This window comes from Diuraphis noxia, unplaced genomic scaffold (genome assembly GCF_037042655.1).
Source record: "Diuraphis noxia isolate RWA-SAM2 unplaced genomic scaffold, SU_Dnox_SAM2 contig0004, whole genome shotgun sequence".
Taxonomy (NCBI): Eukaryota; Metazoa; Arthropoda; class Insecta; order Hemiptera; family Aphididae; genus Diuraphis; species Diuraphis noxia.
Window position 1 is genome coordinate 34,270,562 of NW_028301714.1, and position 20,028 is coordinate 34,290,589.

The 20,028-nt window shown below is 28.8% G+C and overlaps 1 protein-coding gene across 1 annotated transcript; it reads left to right on the top strand.

Moving 5' to 3' along the window:
* Positions 1-13,658: 13,658 nt before the first annotated feature.
* Positions 13,659-17,744, top strand: LOC149055993 (uncharacterized). The gene is made up of 8 exons (XM_089227851.1): positions 13,659-13,829; positions 13,904-14,123; positions 14,196-14,429; positions 14,581-14,795; positions 14,925-15,252; positions 15,918-16,124; positions 16,206-16,346; positions 17,512-17,744. The coding sequence occupies exons 1-8, from the start codon at positions 13,663-13,665 to the stop codon at positions 17,659-17,661; spliced, it is 1,662 nt and encodes a 553-aa protein (XP_089083977.1). The 5' UTR covers positions 13,659-13,662; the 3' UTR covers positions 17,662-17,744.
* Positions 17,745-20,028: the final 2,284 nt, after the last annotated feature.

Below are 20,028 nucleotides of genomic sequence, written 5' to 3' on the forward strand. Positions count from 1 at the left end.
AATTCATAGAATGCATTTTTGTATGTAAGATTTGTGGTTTCTTTTTTGTTGTAAATCGCTATTGACATGTCAAACGAGTACTTTGTCGTTGTCCATGGAGGTTTTACTGGTATTTCTCTAGTCAATATATTACTTATTTCTAGTTTTAGTTCTCCCTCTTTTTCTTTTATTCTTTTGTACATAGGTTGTATTAATTTTTTGTTGTTGTTAAAGGTATTTTCGAATCTGTTATTGAATACTGTGGAATACGTTGGTTTGTTCGGGTCGGTTGCTATTCTTACCGCGTATTGCAACATCAGTTGATTTCTCCGATTATTAAGTGGTTGTTCTCCTGTAATGTTGAGTATGCTGTTTATGGGACTACTTCTAAATGCACCAGATGCCATTCTTAGGCCAGCATTATGGATAACGTCAAGCATTGTCAGTGCTGAGTTTTTCGATGTCATATATAAGGGGGATCCGTAATCCAAAATTGATCTGATTAGTGAATTGTAAATGTTTATTAGGGTTTTAGAGTCTGCTCCCCATTTCGTACCTGAAAGTGCTTTGATAATGTTTAGTCTTTTTTTGGCTTTGTCTTTTAGCTTTTTTATGTGTGTGGTCCAGGTAAGTTTTTCATCGAAGGTAAGACCTAATATTTTTAAGTGTCTTGTGTAGGGAATTATTTTGTTGTCCATTTTTAAAGTTGGTTTTTTTTTAATTTTTTTGTGTGAAAATATTATGAACTGGGATTTTTCTGGTGCAAATTTGAATCCTGTATTTTTGCTCCAATCGTGTAACGAGTTGGTGTATTTCTGTAATTCTTTTCCTAAAGTGTCAATACATTTGTGTCGAAAGAAAATATTGCTGTCATCCGCATATATTGTAATTTTTCCAGGGGTGGGTATAAGTTTAGATAAGTCATTTATTGCAATTAGAAATAATTTTACACTTATGGAAGAGCCTTGGGCAATTCCGTTATTCAGGTTATATAAGGATGAATGATGTCCATCAACAGCAACTTCGAATGTTCGGTCAATAAGGAAATTATGTATGAAATATAAAATGTTACCTTTAACGCCCCAGTCTAGTAAGATTGATATAATTCGGTATCTCCATGTCATATCGTACGCTTTTTGTATATCGAAGCTTACCAGTCCCATGTATTGTTTGCATGCAAATGTTTCACATATTTCTGTATCAATGTTTACAAGGCAGTCGTAGGTCGATCTGTTTTTTCGAAATCCAAATTGTTCTTCGGCGAGAAATTTATTTTTTTCTAGAAACCAATTAAGTCGAACGCTGACTATTTTTTCGAATATTTTACTCATTGTGCATAGCAGCGATATAGGCCTGTATCCTTGTACTGCGAATTTATTTTGGTTAGGTTTATGAATTGGGATAATGGTAGCTTGTTTCCATTTTTTTGGGAACTTGTGTTGTGTCCACATTTTATTAAATATTTTGAGTAATGTAATTTTTCCTATTTCGGGTAGATTTTGTATAAATATGAAGGGGATGTCATCGGGTCCACAACAGTTGCTCTTATGTTCATTAATAATGTTGTCGAGTTCTTTTCTTGTTATTTTCAAATTTAGGTTTGGTGTATCAATATGTTCAGCAGTGGTTAGTTCCTTAACGTTTATATTTTGTTTTTCGAATTCGGATTTGTACTTTAAGAAATTTGGATCAAAGTTGTTATCATCGCTTATTTCCTGAAAGTATTCACCTAGTGCGTTTGCTATTTCTAACGGTTCTGTAATAATGGATTTATTATTATTAGTTCTGAGTAATTTGATATCCGTTGATTTTTGAACTCCTTTTATTGATTTTACTTTGTTCCACACTATATTAGGATTTTCAAGGCAGGTAATTGATGACGTAAAAGAGTTCCACGAGTTTGTTTTACAATTTTTTATAATGTATTTAGCTTTAGCTCTTTGTTTTTTAAGTTCAATTAGGTCGATTATGCTTCTGCTTTTTCTAAATTTATTTAAGGCTTTGTTTTTGATTTTAATTATGTTTTTACATTCTTCCGACCACCATGGTACGGGCTTTTTGGTTCCGCTGTATTTATTTTTTTTTATTATATTCATTCCAGTGTTATGTATTATTTCTGTAAAGGTATCAACTATTTCGTCTATGTTATTATCATCCATTGGGAGGCATTTTTCAAGTTCAGAATGAATTGTATTTGAAAATAATTCCCAATTAGGTTTTTTTAAGTTCCATTTCTCTTTGGTTTTATATATTAAGGTAGAGTCTCTGTTATGGATATTAATGATAATAGGCCAGTGGTCACTGTTATATAATTCTTGTTCCACCGTCCAATTCAGATTGGTTGATATATTTGCAGATGAAAAGGATAGGTCTATGGCCGATACTGATCCATTGGCGGTATTAAAGTGCGTAGGGCTTCCGTCGTTAAGTAGTGTGATATAGTTATGGTCAAGCATTTTTTCTATTTTTTTTCCTCTACTATCAATATGCGTGCTTCCCCATAGAGTGTTATGACTGTTAAAATCACCGGTTAGTATATAGGGTCGTGGTAATTGATTAATTATATTTTCTAGATTTTCGATTTCAAAATCATGTTGGTTTGGAAGATATATGTTACAAATAGTTATTTTTTCTTTTATGTGAACAGTTATTGCTGTAACTTCGAAGTCGGAGGTGATTTTAATTTCTTCGGAAGGAAAGGATGAGTTTGCGTAGATTGATGCGCCTCCGCTGGCTCGACCTCTGACAGAACGGTTTTTTGAATAACCGAGGTAACCTTTAAGTTCTGCGATGTGGGTTTCGGGGAAATTTGTTTCTTGTAAGCAGATTACCAAGGGAGAGTATTTATGAATTAATCTTTTGAGATCGTCAATTTTTTTGTAGAATCCATTAATATTCCATTGTAGTATATTATTATGATCTGTATTGGATTTATTTAATGTAATTTTATGCATGCTAATTAATAATTATTTTGTTTGGTATGGATGTGGGTATAAGTTGATTATGAGTGTATTTGGGTATATATATGTATATATATGTGTGTGAGATATTGTTATTTTGATAGAGTTAATGGCTTTACTGATCGGTTGGGTTATCATTGGGTAATGAGTGGCCTTCCGTATTTAAGGTAGTTGCTACATTGTGTTCTAGATTAATTGATTCAAATAGTTTGTTTGATAAGCGCGTTAATCGATTTTTCAAACCTTGCGATTTAATTAACGGCCTGACCAACTCAATTGTGTTTAGTAAAGTTTTGGTATCTGTTCCGTATTGTTTACAGATATCGATAGGGTCTGAGTTACCTTGTATATTTATTATCAACAAAAACACTACGTCAACTCCGTGTAAAAAAACGCTAAGTAAAAAAAAAAAAATATATAAATGCAATAAAATGTGTGATATAAGGTGGAATCTAAGTAAATAGTTTAATGAATAAAATATATGTATAAATAATTAATTCAAATTTAATAAAAATTGGTTATTTATATTAATTTATAATATGAATTATTTTAACTCAAATTGATCCAATTTTGGTTTACTTAGCCGGAAACAATTTATTTATTGTAATGGTGCTTTCATTATTTATTACATAAACTATTAGTACTTGGCTATACATTTTTTAGACTGAATCTTCCGGCCAAGTAAACCAAAATTGGATCAATTTGAGTTAAAATAATTCATATTATAAATTAATATAAATAACCAATTTTTATTAAATTTGAATTAATTATTTATACATATATTTTATTCATTAAACTATTTACTTAGATTCCACCTTATATCACACATTTTATTGCATTTATATATTTTTTTTTTTTTACTTAGCGTTTTTTTACACGGAGTTGACGTAGTGTTTTTGTTGAGATATCATTAGTTTTTATTAGGGTCAAGATATTTTTTATTTTTTTTTTCCATTATTATGATGTAATGTCTTATTTATAATTTTTTTAAGATGTTCAAACATATCGTTCTGTACAAAAGTACATTTTGTTTCCTATACTTCAGCACCCATTTTAATACTCTATCTGCAGTACACCTACCTTGAACCAGAGGCATTTTTAATTTACCAATTGATCCATTGGTACATTTTTCAATATTTAATAAAATGGAAATAACTGTTTGGATTTTGGATACTTTCTTTTTAGTGGTACTTCATGTACCGTGTTAATACTGCACTGTTTAATAGTAGTACTATTATAACTTTCAACTACGATTTTAGATTGAGTAGACTCCTGATATTTTTTTTCCTCATATCTCGCGCCTTTTGGAGTTAAGTTACCATTTTTAATGTAGACACAATTCGACACAAATATGAAGACAATCACAATAAAGTATTATAAATTATAATAAAGACTGTTATAATAATAATTATTATTATAACGACTATATATTATTTAACAATAAAATGCTCAATGGAAAATGATAGATAGTCGATACGGTTAGGTTTGGTGATACCACGTGCATTGAATAATAATATTATGGACACGAGACAATAACGCCGACAACAAGCTCGTACGCAGGACGCGAGACGAAAGAACGAAATTTCAAATTACGAAAACAGAATGCACTATGCACCGATACCGATAACTGATAAGCGATTGTGGACCATGTTCGCGTGTTAGTATGTTGTATGTGTCTAGCGGTGGGGGGAAGCAATAGTAGTGGGAGACACACGCCGCCGTCGCAAGAATCCTCTCACTCGTCCCGTCAACATGACGCGTTTAATACGGCAGCCGGCGGCGAAAGTAATATAAAATGATCACTTAAATATCCACAGTTTTTTGATCATAACTAAAATACTATTCAACCGATTCTATTTAAAATTATAAAAGCACGTAGCCTATGATTTTCTCGATCGATTGATATCTCATTCTAATTATTTGGTTCATTTATTAGACCTACAGCCTTTAATAAAGAATACCAAAATATTAACACGTATTAAATGGGAATGTTTAGGTTTCTGTATATATACACGGTCGAGTGCTTCGCCTTCCTTTTTTTTTTACTTAGCTCGCGACACTACCGTGTCGCTGGATTATGTTCTTAAGTTGATCGAAATCTATATCTATGTCTTTATTATTATCAAATAAATTTCTGGCAGGTTCAATATGAATGTTTATATTTTCGATGAGTTTTTCTGTTGAATTTGATCTTATTACTGTTTTAGATTTTTTGATGATTTGATCTTTTTGGATTTTTGTTGCAGTAGATACAGTAATAGTTTGTTTTTTTTCATCGGTGGTTTTTGTGCCGGTTAAGTTAATTACACTAATTGGTTCCTGCGTGACGTTGGAAGTGGTGGAGTTTGATGCCGCTCTTTTAATACCTCCTTTATCGGTTGTTGTCGTGGTCTGGTCTATTTCCATTTCTAAATTGTCATTATTAATTAGGTCATTATTTCTTGTATTTTCCTTGGGTGTATTTGAGTCTGTGTTATCTATAAAATTAATGAGGTCAGTAGGTTCACTACAATCTTCAATGTTGTCGGTCTGTGATTCAATGCTAAACGGGCATTTTGAGGCTACATGGCCGGTCATCTTGCAGCTGAAACACGTTACTTGATCGTCGGAAATGAATATACGGTGATTTGTTCCGTCATAGTTTATGAGTATGTCGCTAGGCATTTTGGGTATATCTTCGGCTTTAACAAATAGTTGTCTTCTAAAACTAAGTATGTGGGTATATCCCTCAAGTTGTATACCGGCTCTGAGGCAGGTGATAGGGCTAGAGGGGATAATATTATGGTGACGTAATGCTTCTAATATGATACTATTAGGGATATTATTATATACATTTGCCAGTATGAATCGCTTATCTGGGTTATATAAGTGGCGAATAAGAATAGATTTATTTTGTATTTCGATTGTCTTATGTTTAGTTATTAGCTCGTTAACTAATTCTTTGGAGTTAAGGAAGATGCAAAATCTTTTTTTTGAAATTCTGGAGACGGAGATTATATTTTTGGGTTCAACGATGTCCCCAATCTTTTTAATGTATTCTATTTGGGACACTTCATCTACTGCATCGAATACAATGGCTTGTTCTTTTTTTGGATATGAGCTGTTGCCTAATGTTTCGGCGAATGTAATTGTTGGATTGAAGGTGGTGGTGGTGGGCGATGGTTGGAGCTGTTGTTTCTGTTGGTTGGATGATATCATATTATTTTTGATTGAATTGGTTGTAGCTTTTGAATTTTGAGACGGATTGCCATTTGATTGTGGAATTTTTGAGATATTAACCTGTAGTTTGTTAGGAGTTGTTCTAGTAGGTGGGGATGTGTGCTTCGGTGAAGCGGAGGTTCCTTTGATAGGAGGGGGCGTACGATGAGTGAGACTCATTTTGTACGGAGGTATATGAAATTATAATTACGTTATTTAATTCCTTACCTTGACCCGTACATGTTGGTTTTATTTGTGGAAAAATCTGATAAACCGTCGTGATGTAGATAACGCACTAAACTTTACTATACACGACTGTCGCTATCGGAGTGTGCCACGGGACTGACTTCTATTATAATATTATTATTAGGCAGTGAAAACTACAGGTTAGCTGATAGGTATTTAACAACTTCGTAGGTACAATATAAGAATAAAATATAGATGAGTTGGGTTGCTGTAAATTGCTGTCCACTTTTAATTTTTTATGTAAATGGTGGCCCAAGCATATTGTGCACATATGTAAATTGCGGCCTGACTATATTTTATATATACTCGTACGTAAATTACGGCCTGGGTATAATTTTTATTACCTACCCAAATATTTTTTATTTATAAGTAATAATTACGTCTAAAGCTTTTTTATAGTAATTATTACGTCTAAGGCTTTTTTTTAGTAATAATTACGTTTAAGGCTTTATTTGAAAAATCAATATTTTCCTTCTCGTTTTTCAGACTTAGGACTGTCAATATAATTGTATCAATATTGGTATGATTAAAAATATTGAAATATTGGTTTTCCTGTTATTTTTGTTTTTAATTAAATATATTATTATTAACAATTAGTAATAATGTGTCTGTGAAAATGTGGACGCAATTTACGTAGTATACCTACCTATATAACTATGACCTTTTAGGGGGACGCAATTTACCAACTCGGAGATGAGTGTATATATAATGGATGTATAATACACTTTACTTAATAAATATTATATTAATATATTATAATTTTTTTTTTTTTTTTTTTTTGATTGGTATTAAAGGCTCCAACAGCTAGGTCATTAGCCTGTAATTTATTATAATATTGAATAACTAATATTTTTACGGAAATACCAAAATATAAACTATAGTATATTGGTATATTATCTTACACATCATTATATTCTACTGGAGACTTTAACGCATGTACATAATTTATTTCACGTATATTTCAAATGGTTACATTTAAATTTATTTTTTATTAAAACTTATTATTTATTATAATATTAAGTGTTAAATTAATGTTATCTGCATTTTTATACTAAATTAAGGTATGTGTATTCAACGTATACATAATATAGTTCTCATTGTTCTCCTATAACATATACTTAAAAACAGATACCTACTTTGTATTATATAATAATGCAGTAAAATTGTTTATTAATTATTAACAATACTAAATTTATTAAGTTTTTCAAAATTTTTTACTTGAGTCGTACTTCCGTATAGAGCACAGCAATATATACCTACCAATGAAAAATCCACATTATGGGGATTTTGCAATTTGCAAAACCTCAAACGAAAAAATAATCAGTACGCAATAGATACATAACTGTATTATTATTATTATTATTATTTATAATATCGCCGTCATTGACGTCATTATATTATACTATACGTGACGTGCAAACGGTCTGTCATTTAGGTACTGCTGCTACAGCGGCCCATTGTTGTGCGAATGACATCCGGAATATTAGCGACAAACATTATTACCGCCACATCCCGAGCATATCATATCCATTTGTCGGCGTCCCCTAGTCAAAAAAAAAAAAAAAAAAACAACAACAACAAATCGAAAAGAAGAAACGCGCCGAAACACATGTATAATATTATTATATAATGTATAATATTGTTGTACGTCCTATTCGGACCAGCGGAGTATCACCTCTGGTCCATTAATCATATTTTGGCGGCCGATTTTTATGTTTTCATCGTAAAAACTGACGGTTACGATCGTATATAATAATATATACATACACACGATGCATGCATACAGGTTAAGCTCGCGGAGATTTTCCCTCTCTTCTCCCCTCCACCGATCACCCTTATGATTTTTGGCGTGTGTGTGTGTGTATATTATGTATATATATATATATATATACACATAAAACACTGTTTTTGTTTGCTGTGACGACTATAAGGTTTGCAGGTCGGTCTGCGCGGGGTAAACCGAACGAGTGAGCGGCAGCGGTGGGGTGTCACAATGGGTGCCGCGACCAGTGATTTCAGACATGCCTAGGGATAATAATAATAATAATCACACAACGATAACAATAAACGATGACAATAACGGATGCCGCCGCTCCGGCGATTATTATATACGATTTTTTTTTCTCTCGTTCTCACTTCTCCCCGTCCGGCCGTGCGGTCGCGGCGGCGCGCATACACACAGGGGCAGATGACAGGCGGCGGCGGCGGCGGCGGTTCGGCGGCTTTGTGACTCTTTTTTCACGGATTCAAATGTTTACGGTAACATCTCTATTTGTGTGCGCCACTATACGTGTGTAAGTCACCCCACACGGTATATACTACGCACATATTATTATATACACACATCATGAGTCGTACGTTACAAGGTGTTCCCCCCTTTATATACGCGATATAATATCGTGTGTGTTTGTACATCCGCGAGCGCATTCGCCTCGCCAGAGATGCGGACAGCATTTTCATTATTATTATTATTATTATTTTCAATACGTCTCGCACATGCAGTCGTATATAATAATATATTATATTATTATGCGTTCCGCAGTTGGCATTGTGCTCGTGATTTTATTTTGTACAACGAAAACGCATACTGACAACGTGCTGCTGCAGAAGCGATGACTTCTGGGCGACGACACCCGCTGAGCCGCGGTCCGCGAAATGCCAACGTCGACGGCACAAGTAACTAAGTAACATCGTTATTACAATAATAATATAGTTACACAGATTAAAGGTTTTATAAAGTATACATATATATATTATATATAAATAAAATATTTTATGTATAAACGCACCCGGCGCTTTTCCTGTTACAGGAATATTGTGGTTACCCACTATCCGAGACTGATGTATTATTGTTATAATCTTCATACTACATGCTTGTATAAAATAACAATAATTGAATTCATAAGATAATCAAATAAATTATAGTTATCTATTTTCTGAATAACATGGGGAACGGAAAAAAGTCCCGGAAAAAGTCTCTAAGAAAAAAAGCCTCGGTGGAAAAAAAATTTAAAACTTTGTCTCCAAAATTTTTTAAAAGCTATAGCCTAAAATATTAAGTTACAGTGATAATAATTTATACAATGGTTTTTTTATTTTTTTAGAAATAACTATTATTTAATTTTTTTTGCTGTTTTATAAAAATGTTCCTGACAAGTCATCCAAGTTAGTGATAAATGTATAATTATTTTTTATAATATTATTGACTATGATTCAATAACGTATTTTTTGTTTTTATAATTATTTGATTATAATAACTTTTTTTTATATACCTTTTTTATTTATTAGCTATTATTATCGTTACATAATTAATATAGCTATTATCTTTATATAACAGACTTTTTTCCTCCAAGATTATTTTCCCATCATCAAATAATAATAAACATGTATGTGTGATATATTGATAGACTACTAGAGTAAAATCCAATGAACTATTATATGTATATATAATATATTAATAGGATATAGATGTATTGCACTTCAAATTAATTACATTTAAATATATTTACGCATTTAAATGGAGATAAAAATAAGAAATGTTCTATACATTCCACGCTTCTGTTAAAATTAATTTATTGTAATCCAAGTTAAAGTTATTGAATCAAGCATCCTCTTTTCTCCATAAAAATATCAACCTTAAAAAACCTTTTCATATTTTTTTCATGCCATTGTAATAAATTTACTCTAATACAAACAAGAATAATATACCTAATATTATAAATTTACAATTTTAAAATGCTTACAACTTGTTGTGAAATAAAAATATAAAAATACAATTTACGTTAAACCTTGAATAATATTCTTATTTTTTACCTTTAAATTTGATATAAGTTAATTCACCTCTTATATTAAAATTAATTTAGTAGATTGAGTCATTAATTAAGTGTTTGTAACGCAATAGCACCAGATATGGGTGTAACGTGCTAATAATAAATTAATACAATTACAATTTATTCTGATATTATCTAGATCCAACTTATAAGAAACCTTTACCTAGTATAATTATATTAACAGACATTAGTGTTGTAATAAAAAAAGCATTTTGCAATCAATTGGCTAATGGAGTATCCAAACTAATTAATTTTATAATAATGTCACTGTACTTATTTAAATGTACCTAATTATTGTTAGCCAATTTGTATTGTAATAGTATTTTAAACTCCTGGGCCCACACACGAGTTCTCTTAGTGGCAACCCAGAATACATATTATTGTATGAAATAATATAAAATAAATAATAGTGTTTAGTGGTATTCATTTTTCAGCTAACTATATAACCTGTATATTAAATACTTAAGTATAGCTGCACTTCACATAAATGTTACTAATGGTACACAAAATAAGGAAGTTTTTAAAAATGTGTACAGCCTGTACAGGTGTTTTGAAGCTAGTATAAAATACAATTCGTCTGCGTTATTGGCATAACAATGAATATTTTAAACAATTGTTGTGATTGGAAGTGGTATGGAAAAGTATCAATATTTTCTTTTCAAAGTAACCCAAACCCGTCTTATCTGTAAGAAACACAATAGACCATAAATATTTCGAAAACACCAGTAGTAGCTATTTAGGTACAAAATTACTCCACGAACCTTTGTATTCGAAGTGCACTTATAGCGTTAGAATAACAAAAAACAGTTTAATATAAATAATATTTTAAGCTTCAACAGTCATTATTATAAGACCAACAATGCATTTGAATTATTATTATTATTTCCATATAAGCACATACAAACGATTCTACTAATTTCTAATGGTTTCTCAAAAAATATCTATACATCTTCCCACCATTCTCTGTTTGTATATACGAATCAGTGCTATTGCAGCATTCAGATATACAAACATTAATAAAATCTTCATTTTTACAATTGGGCCGGTTTATTTCGAAACAGGTGAAAAAAAAATATGATTTAAAAATGAACATTTTCGTAAAAACAAATTATAAAATAATAACGATTTTAGAGAAAAATAAAATTTAAAAATAAATAAATATTATTACTTTTGATTTTAAGTCTTCACTAACCTTTGTTGTAGGCATTTAAAGCAGACTTAAAATAACAAGACTTGCACATTAAAAAACAAATGAATTTAAATTCGATTAAATATAATAATAATAGTAATAATCTTTATTTACAGAAATTAATTTCCAATTTCAAAATAATAAATTGACAGTTCATATCAAAATAATATGATATAATAATGCCTACTCGCTTTCTGACTTTAATTCTGTCATCAGCCCAAAAATATCCATTATATAGCAACAGTTTTAAATAAACTTCCTTCTAAATCTCTTTTCAGTTTTAATAAATTTATTATCCACTATCACAATCACAATTTGCAACATACGTTATATCTGTATGACTATATTGTTTTCTTATTTTATTTTATATACACGTCGATACTTGGTTAATGCAGTTAATATGAAAAGCATTTACTGCTGATATGTATATTTCAATAAAAAATTAATGTACTGATAATTTAAAGTATACAACATACATTCTTGCCAATAAACCAAAATGCATATAAACGGGTGCTCGTATATAAATAAATTGACAACTAATTGTTACCAATTAGATATTATTATTCAATTATTGTTAAAAATCTATATCCGACTTCTAGTGAAATATTCATAATGATATAAAACACTTGAATACATAATACGAGTATGCTGTATAATAATTTATTTTTATGAACAGGAAATGATAACCATCGCTGTTGTATACGATTTTATGTAGCATAATTTGACAGACAATAATGTTGTCTTTTCTGCCACCTTTCTGGCTATCTGTTTAAGCGATCTAAAAATGAGCACAATAGGTTAATTTTTGCCCATTGTTGTAATATGTTTACCGAAATATTATTGATGTTATTATTGTTATTGCATTCTTCTTTTCCCAATTATTGATGGTATCGAATTGATCGTGCGGATTTAGCTACCTATTTTCCTGGATATACAAATCTGAGCTCAAATAACAACACCCATAAATGTACACGATTTCATAAGCCTGTAGTATAAAGCTTTTGTTATATTCTATTAATTCAAACCATCGTTCTGACGAGATTTTTCGATCGATATATTACAGTCACGCGACTGGGGTTTTTCGAAAATAATAATTTATTTTACAAGAATACGCATGATAACATTATTTACTGTATTATATAAATTATTGCAAAAATGTCAGAGATGCATTGAATTTATATTTTATTATATACGTATTTGAGTATATTAAGTTAATAATCAGCATTACAGTTTATATCATAGGTACCAAAATCAAACACGGCTATCTGTTTTTGATAAAATGTAGTTGCTATGCCATTTCACAGTGTTATTGCTGTATTATATTATTATTTAGTATACGCTTGCAAAGAAAATATTGGTAGTTATTGTATTTACCAACGTGGGCAAACTGACACCATTCGACGTATTCTTACCATACATACACCTGGCTTTAGTGTTGCTTTTGTATCAAAGATACAATCTAATTTTGTATTGAGTTACACAGTAAAAGGCTTAAATTCCCACCAAGTAAAGACGTAAAATGTCCATCACGAGAGTCCGCGGGCGGAAGAATATGTTCGCGGCTCATTACGCCCCCTATTTTGCCGCTCTATGTTTTTCTTTATTTTTTTGTTACAAAAACAACATTTTGTTTATTGTTGTTGTTCGACAGCCCTCATAAACCACAACAACTCGACAATGCACTTAGGGTGTAGATCTTCATTAACTGAATAGTACAACATAATTGCCTATCATATATGAAAGGAAATAATGCTTTATACACTTATTCGAATGGATAAAACGAAAATAAAAAATCTAAACTAAACTGTTTTAACCGTGGGACCTTCTAAACAGCCGTTCGCTATAAAAATAATAACACAAACTCATCGAATAAAATCCATGATAAACCTTAAATAATACACAATGTCACAATCACAATTTTAAATAAAATTGTAAGAATTACCATTTGATAAATTTAAATAAATCGTATATTCGTATGACGTACGATATAGTTTAAGTGTTTGTAATGATATCCATAAATACTTCACTTGATAGAATTTTTATAAATTGTATGGATTTTTAACCTACATGGTCTAACTGTGACACTACGTATGCATATATATATCACATGTATATATTTTATATAATAATTATGTTGTGGCTACAATTAATTATTATAAATAAACTAAAAACTATTATTATAGGTAGTTATTATAATATTGTATATATTTTAATATCCAGTGTATATTTTTTTCTTGTAGTTCATCGAATCACATACATTATGCCACTTTGTAGTGAGGTAGTATCGTTAGAAGAATTAGCCAAGAAGAAAGTTTACGAGATTCTTATACTATATAAAAATGACATAAAGGAAAAAGCATACAAATGGAGAATGTTTCTTATTGAACATCTACCAGGAAATCTAAGAACTGATCTTTTAAGTTACGGGTAAATTATAAAGTTGTGGTTGAAATAAAATGTAAATATAATATAATTAATAATCAATAATTAAAATTCATCAGGTTTTCAAAATATGATAGTAAATTGTGCAGGCCTAGTTACCCACTTAGTTATTGGGTGCCATTTTCAGTCGCACTTTTCGACAAAAGCATTAAGCATGTGCCACCTATATGTGTTAATGATTTAGAAAATGATTTACCACTGTTGATGTCTTTTATATCATATCTTTGGACGTATCGTCCCAAAATCAAGAAACTATTTATGAATCTCGTATACGTATATGTAAGTATAATGCACCAATGAAATGTTCAAGATTAGTCTAAAAAATCAGCACAACTTAAAAACTGGTTTTAGAAAAATTGCAGTAAATGGAATGCATGTATGAATAGTATACAATGTTCAATGAATATTTTATGCAAGTGTTTTGAAGAAGGTTTAGCAAGCAATCTAGTGCAACTTCAGCTGACTTACCAATGTAATGATTCAATTTTAATTGCTATAGGCCGTAATTCAAAATGTTTAAAAATGTTGGATGTTTCGTGTTCATCTACTATAACCGTTGACGGCATCAAAAGTTTTTTATTTAAAGTACATAATAAGTATACCATATCTAGTGTTTTTCGTGAAAATATCTATCATAAATCTTAGTTCAATTTGAATTGCATTTTAAAATATTTCTTCTAGTAATATATACTACAATATTGAAAGTTTAAATATTAACGAAAAACGTAATTTCTAGGATCTAAATGCCTTACAAAATGATATTCTAAATTTGTCAGCGATTGAAGTATACGGATTTTTAAAAAGTATAGTTGAAAATCGAGAAATATTAAACACAGTGTGTTTTACATTAGAAGAAATACGATTGCAGTATACTAAAGCTAATAATATAGGGTGGATATTCATTTTGTCTTGCATCCAGAGTCTAAGACATATTGGATGGCCCGGAAAGTGGTAAATATATCCTACCTATAACTCATAACTAAAGTTTTTTTTTTTTTTAAATTAAACTAAGTACCTACCAAAAACTATTTAGAATTTAATTAAATACATTATTGAATATAATTTTTTTTGTCGTTATAGGAATATAAAGAAAATAATTATGACCGTATGGAATGAAATAATTAAGCCCAAGACATTTAATCTAGAATCGATTACTTTAGTTGATTGGGATATCACTTGTGACGAAATATACACGATGAGTGAATGTTTGCCTCATTTAAGAAATCTTAATACAACATTAACTCGAAGTTATGAACCATTAAATAATTTAAACCACCAACTATTAATGAAGTTCTGGAATAAATTGAATTCGTTGACATTATACATAGAAAACACGATTGAATACTTTAAACTTTTTTGTAGAAACGGATACATTCAAAATCTTTCTGAACTAACAATTAAAAGTGTAGTAAGCTAACATTTATATACCTACATCTTTATTTGAATAGACAAATACACAGTAGGTGTATTGTGTAATGCATTGGCTGTGAATTTAATTATTTTCCACACCGCGATGAATTATTTCATTCTGAATTCAAAATAAGCAAAATCCAAATTTTATTTAAGAATCATCTTTCTAAATAGGTGGTTAACTTTATATATAGTTTAGCATATCCTAAATGTTAGTGCATTTGTATGTTTTTATTGTGTATAATTGTAGGGAAAACAAAATATTATGAATTTGGATATTTTAAATCTTAAAAATATATATTTCATGAATTCTTTCAAAAATATAAATTTTTTCTTTTAGGTGTAACCTATCTATTTATTTTTTGTATTTTTAATGCATGGGTGCATGCCCATCTTTTAATGCATTAAATTCACAGTGTAGATATTTGTTAGAATACTACGCAACTACAATAAATATTATAAATACTAAGGTGCTTTTCCCATATTTATTAGATATAAAATTATTAATTTTTATTTAATCAATGCTTCTAAACATGAATCAACGATTATTATTGTAATTGCCTACTATGTGCTTATACATTTCTTACTCCTCGCATGAGGAAAATTATACATCTTACTGTAAAAGTAATTGTATTTTATGTTACTAATTAGGATTATTTATAGTCTTTAGATATCAGCTTTGATCTAGCATTATTACAAAGTGGTTGTCCAAATCTGAGAATATTAGACATTGTTTCCATGTTACTTTATATAAATCTAAAACCAACTGGAAAATTTAAATATTTAAAAACAGTAAAGATGGAAGCGCCATTTGCAGAAACCAAAACTTGGTTTTTATTTCACGGCTGTCCATCCTTAGAAGAGTTACAAGTATAAAATATATATTATTTAAATTTATTTATAATTGAAATAAGTTTCTTTAAAGCAATTATAATTTCAAAAATTATATAGATATTTAACGAAATGGATTCTCAGTATTGGAGGAATATTTTTATCACTCCACCACCACTAATATGTCAACAAATGAAACGATTAGAAATTATATTTGTACTTCCCAACGGAAATGTAGACTTTTTAATCCAGCCATGCATCGTAAGTATGCAGTAATTAATCAACATTTTACATTCTGCAAGAATTTAAAATTTTAATAAAAACACCCATAAAATTGACAAAAGATACCTAAAATTCCAAAAATATTATGATGGATAATCTTTAATTTATGAGTTAAATTTTGATTCTTTGATAAATAAATTATTACTAACTTTTATTCGATGAAAACTATTCTGAGCGAATATGACGAAACACTGCAGGCGTTCTATCAGCCTATTCCAATTATACAAATATAAAATTGATTTTAGTAATATGGTAGATTGAAATAATTTTTACTAAACCAAACCTCAAGTTATATATGATAGTATTATTATAATATTGTTTCATAAAATATTACTATAGCGATAGCTGTTGCCTGTTATTAACTTATTGTAAGAAAATACACATATATCGTAGAACGGAGTCAATAGGTTTGTATTAGAAATTGCTTAAAATTAATTTTAATATTTTAAAATTGCACTGTGTTTCGTAAATAACAGTAAACATAGTGGTAAAAAAGTTCACATGCTTTTAATATGTTAAGGTTGTTGTATAAAAAACTCCAGAGAAACTTTGAATCATATTTCTAAGCTTTAAAATCTTAAGCTTACGCATTTTAAGCTATGAAATAATTTCCTGGTTTTTATAATTTTTATATCTTTTTTCAAAATGTGCGCTTCAGAGGCTTATTATAAAAATTATGCGTATATATTCTTAATATGTTTAAAACTAATTTTTATGAACAAGCAAAATCATTTCATAGTCATCTTATAATCTAAACGTCAAAAAATCAAAAAAATTAAAAATTCCTTATCAATATTTTACAAATATTTAAAGATTTTATTGTGTATAAAAAAAGACGATGTTAGGATATATATTTTTGAATAGTAACAAAATTGCACAACTTGTTTAATGATAAATCGCTATTAAATATACTTTTTACTATCAAATGACGTAAAAATGTAAACTTTAAACGTTCATTAGTTAATAAGGATTCATACTCAATTTTTTATTTTAAATTTTTTTAGTTAAAACTTATGATGGACTTTCAATCAAATTTTTCACAAAACTTGTGATATAAGGATAAAAGAGGAATATAAATATATATATTGTCTAACAAAAAAAATAATTTGATAGATTCGGTTAATGATGATGATCTATTTTTCAGATGAATTATTCAATAATTACAGAGTTTATAAGGAAATGTTCAGTGTTGAACATATTTGGTAGCATTCTAAATTTTGGTTTGACTACACAAGATATTGAAGCTATACATAATTTTAAACGTCAGCATAACTATTCATTGACAATATATTAATATAAATATATTATATAAAATACAACAATTTTGGTTTTTTTAACTGGTACTGTATTTTATGTTTTCAATTTGAGTTACGACTTATGTAATTATAGAAGATATTTGGACACATCATAAGACACCAAAACCAATATGTTTGTTAATTCAATTTGAAACTTACCCAAAAATTGATATTAAAAACTAAAAATGTAGTTTTCTTTTTAGTAAATATCGTCAAATTGATTTGAATTGAACGCATCTAAAACTTTTTAATTAATAATTGATAATACATATATAGTTAAAATAAGACTACATTGATATTTGTACATATTAATAGTTTATTTTAAGCTGATTATAAATATTTAACATTCAATTAAATTGAAAATAATATTTTTATAATTGATCATATTATAAGATTGTATGTGAAAACTAATTAATATGCCATGGCAAATGTTTAATAAATTTATAGAAATTCGTACAATATACAATTTTTTTCATATACCTTTAAAAATTTATAAAAATATAACACTGTTTAAGATATATAAAATCTAAACTCTAAGTTTTATATAATATTTATGATAACTAGCTATACAAAATATAAATCAATTCATTTTTTTTAAATAATGTTAAAACAAAACAATAATTAAATTAAAATCTAGACATTGACTTATAAATTATAATTCAATACTAAAAATGTATATTTCATAAAACTCGTGAGACACAAAAATGATTCGTACTATAATAAACGTTACGGAAAATAGTCTCTCCAATTCGAAATCGACACAGAAACACACAGAGCAAAAGACAGCTGTACATTATACGTGTGTATGTTTATTTGTGCTTTATTGTGCGGGTTTATACACATAATCCAATGTTATTCTTTCATTAACATCGTTCGAGTTGATGCCGACAATAGAAGGCCACCCCACATATGAATCGCTCGGATTATAATATACACACACGCACATATATAATATTATATTATTTTGATCAAAATGGCTCGTAGATTTTTTCCCCCCATGCGTTACCACCATTGCCAACGTCCTACTTGGATATATTTATTAGCGGTCAGGGGTTCTCAATGGAACGGGGGGTGACAAACAAAAACAGCCTCCGGGGACGTCGAAACAATAAAAAGAAAAAAAGTGTATCAGACTTAGTAGTTTGATTTTCTTATCAAACAATTATGTTAGTTATACAGAAATCATTTTTTTAGATTTCGATAAAAAATTAGGGGGCTTTATTAATTTTAAATTGATATAAGATAAATTTTCTAGCAGTAAAAATTCTCAACAAAGTTTTATTTGCCAATTCAAAAAAATGTGATTGACAAACATTGTGCAAACGAATAATGTAAAAATGTCTAAATTATTTCAAAAAAATCTTGAATATGAAATATCACCAACATTAGTTGTACAGAAGCTCACATTTTCACAAAAATTATTTTCGATTCAAACCTCTATTCGTGATCGATTCTCTATTTTAATTGCATTCAATATTATCATATATTCATAATATTTATCACTATGTTCTAATTTAGTTATAACAAATGTGGATAAATTATTATTTAATAAATTTGCTTTCTATTTCTATACAAGACATAACTGAAACTAAAATTTATTAAAATTAACCAAAATACTCTTGATTATGATAAATGTATGTAGATCTAAACTATCATTTAATTTGTTTTTTTATTTTTGACAAGTATTATTGTTTTTAACACAAACAGATCATAGTTATAGCTTATTCCTTTAAATTAATGTAAACTGCATTTTTTTATCGTTAATTGGTATGAGTTTAGAATGTATAAGATTTTAGATAAATAATCTTTTTCAAATATGTTATAAACTATAATTAAATAAATATAAGTAACATTTTTAGTTAGATTGGTTTTGAATTGGTATAAAATTTATTTTTGATTAGTAGATAAACTTAATATATCAGATTTTAATAATGTAATTTTTAATTGTTACTGATATTTTACTTGAAAATAGTTTTAACAATATTCTTAGTATAAGTACTTAGTATGACCTAGATATTGTTTGTTTATAAGTTATACTGCATAGTGCATTTAATATTTTAATCCAATGACCATAACACCACAAAAAAAAAAATGTGTAGATGTAAAATCTCTAATCCGATAAGTTTGAAATGTTTGAATAAATAATGCCATTCTTGTTATACCAATATCGATATGCCTTATTAGATCGCATAAATAATTCATTCTATGTAAATCTATTGATCGGTTATTCCAGGTGAAAAATTAATTTCCTATTGAGAACATTCTAACCCTAGTTCTAATACTGAGTGTTTTTCAACGAGGGCACGAGATAAATAACAATGCACTGATAATTTCATTTGACAAACATTTTGGTTAGGTACAATTCG